Below are 6,549 nucleotides of genomic sequence, written 5' to 3'. Positions count from 1 at the left end.
TTTGTACATTGTAGCTAAAATGATTCTTAGAGGAAAGTATGAAGCTTTAAACATATTAAAAATGAATAAAGGAAAAAGAGAAGAGTAATAAAGGAATATGAGTGATGAAGTCCCTTTTCTGGAATGCTCCTCCCTGGACATGGCTGACGTCCTTCCTGCCCTTGCCCATGTGTTGTTTCACAATGAGGCCCACTCTGCTTAAAATGGAAAGCACCATACCCTTAATTACCTTTTTCCTGCTTTTTTTTCTTTCAATTAAAAAAAAAAAAAATTATTATTATTTTTTTTTTAGAGACAGGATCTTGCTATGTTGCCCAGGCTGGTCTTGAACTCTTGGCCTCAAGAGATCCTTACACCTCGGCCTCCCGAGTGCTGGAATTACAAGTGTGAGCCACCACACTCAGCCTTTTCTTTCATTTCTCCATGGCCATTATCATCTAATATACTATGTGCTTTCCTCTTGATTATGTATGGTTATTCTCTTTTGCCCTCTAACAAGAATGTAATCTCTGTGAGGTAGGGATTTTCTTAATACCTTTTGTTCATTGATCTCAGACACCTAGAATAACGCCTGCACAGAATGGGCACTTGGTAATATTTGTTATTGAAGAAGTGAATTCCATGACAAGTATAAATATGCAAAGTGCATATAAATTTGAAAATTTGGATGAAAATCAAATTCTTAAAAAAATATAATTCTCCCCAAAATTGACTGAAGAAGAAAGAGAGAATCCAAATAATCAAAAACCATGAGGTAAATTGAGTCAGTATTTTAAAATTTTTCAAAGAAAACACCCTGCTTTATGATTTTATACATAATTCCACCATTCAATTTTATACTAATTTTTCTAAATAGTTAAAAAAAAATAAGGAACACTTCTACTCAACTTACGAGGCTAATGTGACTTTAATATTAAAACCAGACAAGAATAATATAAAAGAGGAAAATTAATTACGTGGTATGCATATTCATGAACATATTTGCAAAAATCTGACAAATCGAGTTCCACAACACATCAAAAACAGGGAAACTAATCTGTGGGGTTAGGTGCCAAGACAGTAGTTACTGTGGGCCAGAATAGTAGTGATTGAAGGGGTCACAGAGGGAACATTTGGAGTATTGGTAATATTCTATTTCCTGATCTTGGTGCAAGTTGCATTAGTATGTTTACTTCATGAAAATACATTCAGCCAGACATATCTATGCACATTTCTCAACATATATTTCAATTAAAAGTTTACTTAAAAATAGTACAATATGATGTAATAAATATGACAAATATATTGTGATCAGTTTGGGTTTATCTTAGGAATACAAGGATGTGTTGACATTAGAAAATCTGTAAACGTCATCTACCATATTATATATTAAAAAGAAAAGTCCTTATGATGTTGGTAGCTGCAAAAGCTTGATAAAATTCCACATTGATTCCTGATAAAAATGTTAGCAAATGAGGAACAGAAAGGAGTATCCTTATAAAGTGTGGCAGAGACAGAGTTTACCAAATATTCCACAGGCTTCCCTATATTTCCCAGTCTCCATTGCAGTTAGATTGGGGCCAAGTGACTAGTTCTGTCCAGTAGGCTATGAATGGGAGTGACATGTGTCACTTTTAGGTGAAGGCAGTTGAGCCCATGTTCCTCCTCCATCCCTCTCTTCTCTTGCTCCAGTGACCTTGGAGGCTGTGTATTGCAGATGGCATAGATTAAAGATGGAGTAAGGATGCTTCACTCTCATCAGACTTTGCGTAAGCAAGAAATAAACCCTTATAGTGTTAAGCCTCTAAGATTTCAAAGTGTGTGTGTTACGACACCTTAGCCTATCTTATTCTGACTAATATAAAGGACATCTAACAAAAAATTGCGGCAGCTCTCATATTTGGGGGTGAGAAGTTAGAGTCACTTTCTGTAAAATCAGGAATAAGAAGGATGACTTCTATTCCTGCTTCTATTCAACATGAGGGTCCTACCCAGTACAGTAAAACAAGTGAGGATTGGAGTGGAAGAAACAGCTGTTATTATTTGGAGATAAATTGATTATTTATGTAGTTAACTCCATGTATAAATAAACAGGTATATATTTATAAGAGGTGTATATTTAAACATTACTATGTGCCAACAACAAAAAATCAGAAAACTTTATTTTTTAAAAGGCACCATTCACAATTTCATTAAAAACTATATGGTACCTAGGAATACATTTAGTAAATGAAGTGTAAGATTTTTATGGAGAAAATTACAAAGTTTATTTAAAGACCTCTAAAAAAGGTCTAAATACTTGGAGAGTGATAGACTCAATAACATAATGATATTATTTCTCCACAGTTTGATCTCTAGAGTCAAGGAAATTCTAGTCAAAATCCCAACAGGGTTTTGGTGGTTTTTTTCTCCTCTTTTTTTTTTTTTTTTTTTTTTGAGACAGATTTTTTTTTTTTTTTTTTTTAACTCTAAACTTCCTGGCTGACCCAACAGAGTTTTAAAAGAACAGGTCAAGCTGCTTCTTAAGTATGTGTAGAAGTGGAAAGGGTCAAGAATAGTGAAGACACTCTTGCAGCAGAAGAACAAGGTGGGGGCAGTGATCTAGCAGATATTAAGACTTTTTGTGAGGTTTTATTAATTAAAGTATAGTGGTATCATTGGCTCAGGGACAGACAAATTGTCTAACATTAACAGGAATGAGTCTCTAGAAATAGACCCACACATTTATGAAAATTGGACATATGACATAGATTTTACAAAATTTAAAAAGGAGGACGCACTTTCCAATAAATGGTGCTGGGACAATTATTTATTTAATATGGGGGGAAATAATATGTCCTTAATCAGTTTTTGTAGTTAATCTTTGGTTGACTTTTTTATTTTTTAAATCAAAAAAAAATTTAATTAAAGAAATTTATTTTTAAGTTGGATTTTGAGGAGCTAAAAAAATTTATGTATTTATTTATTTTTAGAAATGGAGTCTCACAGTTTTGCCCAAGGTGGAGTGCAGTGGCTATTCACAGGTGCTGTCATAGCTCACTGCTTCCTGGAATTCCTGGGCTCAAGCGATCCTCCTGCCTCAGCCTCCCGAGTAGTGGGGACTACAGACACACGCCACCACACCTGGCCTGCTTGAGTTTTTTTCTTTTTCTCCAGATTGAGTTTTATATCATTTAAAAATAACATATAGCGAGAATCTAATGATTTTTTTTAAAGCGGGCCCAAGAAAATGACAACTTAGGAAAATTATTTCCGACACGTGCGATAGAATGCTTAAATCCTAATTTATGAAGAGCTCTAGAAATTAATAAGAAAAAGGTGATCCTTTATCATTTTGCTTTCCTGACCGATTTTGACTGATTTTTTAAAACTTTTCCTCAACCAGCAGCTGTGACATTGTGTGGGTTTATAAAAGGTAAAAGTTTTATTTGTCTTTTATACTTAAAGCATGTCCCAGGTGGATGTGGATTCCGGAATTGAAAATATGGAGGTTGATGAAAATGATCGAAGAGAAAAAAGGAGCCTCAGTGATAAGGTTGGTAAGCAACGAAGCCCCGGCCTCAGTTTTTAGTACAGGTAATATAAACACCATCTCACGTCTTGTATCTGGAGAGTCTGTTAGAGTAGACCTCCCTAAATCAGGGAATCCTATGCAGGTGACTTTTTTTTTCTTTTTGGGAAAAATAGGTAGCCTAGATTGCCCTTATTAAAAGAAGTATAACTCAATCCTTTTATCTGATAAAAATCCTCAGTTATCATTGGTATAGGACCATGCTTTTATCAGTAAATTTAATTTGTAATAGGAACTAATTTAGAGCTAGTTAGAATTTTTTCTATTGGTCCTTTGCTTTTAAGCAAGTAGATCATCACATCTTTGGCAGAGGAAAATGGCTGGGAATTGAAGCAAGAATACATAGAATCCAGTAGCAAGTAGAAGCTTTTTGAAAACATAAGGCCTTTACATTTGCTTATCGTCTGAGCTTAGTGCCATATATTTAGGGTGTCATAATACAGCTAATTGCACCACTTATTTTTCAGTAAATTGTTAGGACTCCTTTAGCAACACATGTTAATGATTATCAGAAGTTGGACTGTAGCTTCCTATTGGTGCAGTGCTTTATTTGTGTAGTTTTTAAATGTGTACAAAATTCTTTCACATATGATGTTTTAACTGTGGCAGAATGTGACGAGAAATGTTAAAATTTGGGAAAATTCCTGGAGGACAATTGATCATGTGCCTAGAATGTTAACCTGGTCCTTTGGAGTTTAGAAAAGTAAACAACTAAGATATGTATGTGATTTATAACATTTATTTCTTGGTAACTTTGATAATGTCCTTGCTCCTTTATGCTCCCCCGTAGATTGTATTGTAAGCTCATGAGACTTAGATGTAACTTTGATGTCATAGTAACACGTTTAGTTTTCCCTTAGTACCTAAGTCATACTTTCTATTTGAAATGAACCCGCAAATCTTCTTCCTCACTAGGAACCTTCCTCAGGCCCTGAAGTGTCTGAAGAGCAGGCCTTACAGCTGGTCTGTAAAATCTTCCGTGTCTCTTGGAAGGACCGAGACAGAGATGTCATCTTTCTTTCTTCTCTTTCTGCACAGTTTAAGCAGAACCCAAAAGAAGGTAGGAATCTAGCTCAGCAGTCTTATTTCAGAGTACTTGCAAGAAAGCAAGCTGTAAGATCTTTGTCTTCTCTTATCGACATGCACTCTATCTTGCTTTTAGGTGTATTTTTTATTGCAGGGATACTTCTTGGTGGAGGGCGCTGCTGTTTAGTCACTTTTTTTTCCCTTTCCTCTGATCTTATTGATTAATTATTTTTTACTTTCATGATTTCTACAAAAGAAAACTATATATAGTTATTGGTCTCCATTGTCTCAGAGTTGAAATGTTTTCCTTTGCAGTAGGAAGGTGCTTAGAGATCATTCGCTCCTCTTATAAAGTAGGAGTATCCTGGGTGGTCTTTAGGGATCCTGAGAGAGGTGTTCTGTATGACACACACCTGCTTTAAGTGCCTACCAGGCCGTGTGTAGACAGTGGGGTAAATCTATTTGATTAAATCGCTTAGCAAGATAGAACATAATGACATTTTGCTGTTTCCAGGATTCTATTTTAAGAGGTTATGCTAAGCCACACTTATAACAAAATAATAAAACTCTTAGCAAGATACCAGCATTATAGGGCACTATCGTTTTTCTTTACAGCAGTCATTTGGAATGCAGAAGAGGTAGGGGAAATGTGCTAGAGTGTTTTTCTGCATGTCTCTGGACTATAACCTCCCTGATGGTGGCAGCTTTTGCCTGGTTTTCTAACTGATGTATCTCCAGTGACTAGAAGGGTGTCTTGCACAAAATAGTCCCTTAATGTGTACATTTTAAATGAACAGATACCAAAGAGATTGCCTTTCCCTTACCTATACTGCCTACCTTGCAGGGAAGGGAAAACAAGAAAGTCCTCTGTGTTCCTGGAGGCTATATCTGATTTTACTCTCATCTTATTAACTCTGATTATAGAGATGAGCTTAGCAACCATGTGTTTGAAACCCTGCTACATGTTGTTTTGTTTTTTTTTTTGAGATAGGATCTCGTTCTGTTGCCCAGGCTTGAGTACAGTGATGCCATCACAACTTACTATAACCTTGAATTCCTGGGCTGAAGTGATCCTCCTGCCTCAGCTCCTGAGTAGCTGGGACTATAGGTGCACGCCACCCCACCCAGCTAATTTTTTAAATTTTTTGTAGAGACAGGGTCTTGCCAGGTTGCCCAGGCTGGTCTTCAAACTCCTGGCCTCAAGCGATCCTCCCACCTCAGCCTCCCAAAGTGCTGGGATTACAGGTGTGAGCCACCACCCTTGGCCTTACATGTTATTCTTAATATAAATCTTAATATTCTCAAATCTGTCTTACACATATAATTGGTAATTTTTTTTTTTTTGAGACAGGATGTCACTCTGTCGCCCAGGCTAGAGTGCAGTGGCATCATCATAGCTCACTGTAACTTCAAACTCCTGGGCTCAAGTGATCATCCTGCCTCAGCCTCCCAAGTAGCTGGAACTAAAGGCATGTGCCACCACGCCCAACTAATTATAAGTAGTAGTTTTTAATAACCAAATCAGATAAAATTTATGTGGGTTAGAACTTTTATTTGTTTAATGACATTTAAAATGTATCTAGCAGCCAGGTGGGGTGGTACATGCCTGTAGTCCCAGCTACTTGAAAGGCTAAGGCAGGAACATTGCTGAGGCCAGGAGTTTGAGACCAGTCTAGGCAACATAGCAAGACCCTATCTCTAAAAAATTAAAATAAAATAAAATAAAATGTATCTAATAAAATGTAAACTATGATCCTGAAAGCTAGGTGGTGACTATTAGACTATAAAAATCTTTTGAACTTTGGACTTAATCGTTTTATTGTGTATAAAACACGTCTAGACTAAGACGTATTAACTCAGTTGCATTCGTAGTATGATAAATGAACCTATATGGTTGGGAGTAGCTTCTTTTTACAGTTAACATGTAATATGTCAGTAACTCTCTTTGCACCCCAATTTTTTTTTTTTTTTTT

General features: G+C 36.1%; 1 protein-coding gene across 1 annotated transcript in view; it reads left to right on the top strand.

Moving 5' to 3' along the window:
• UBE4B (ubiquitination factor E4B) overlaps nucleotides 1-6,549 on the top strand; it is a 129,929-nt gene that overhangs the window by 48,245 nt on the left and 75,135 nt on the right. Inside the window, exons 4-5 of the mRNA XM_012662501.1 lie at nucleotides 3,427-3,514; nucleotides 4,466-4,610. Of these exons, the coding sequence (XP_012517955.1) occupies nucleotides 3,427-3,514; nucleotides 4,466-4,610 (233 nt within the window). The remainder of the gene's footprint in view (nucleotides 1-3,426; nucleotides 3,515-4,465; nucleotides 4,611-6,549) is intronic.

The sequence above is a fragment of the Propithecus coquereli genome, unplaced genomic scaffold (genome assembly GCF_000956105.1).
Source record: "Propithecus coquereli isolate 6110/MARCELLA unplaced genomic scaffold, Pcoq_1.0 Scaffold77, whole genome shotgun sequence".
NCBI classification, from domain to species: domain Eukaryota; kingdom Metazoa; phylum Chordata; class Mammalia; order Primates; family Indriidae; genus Propithecus; species Propithecus coquereli.
This window is presented reverse-complemented; position numbering and strand designations above follow the sequence as displayed.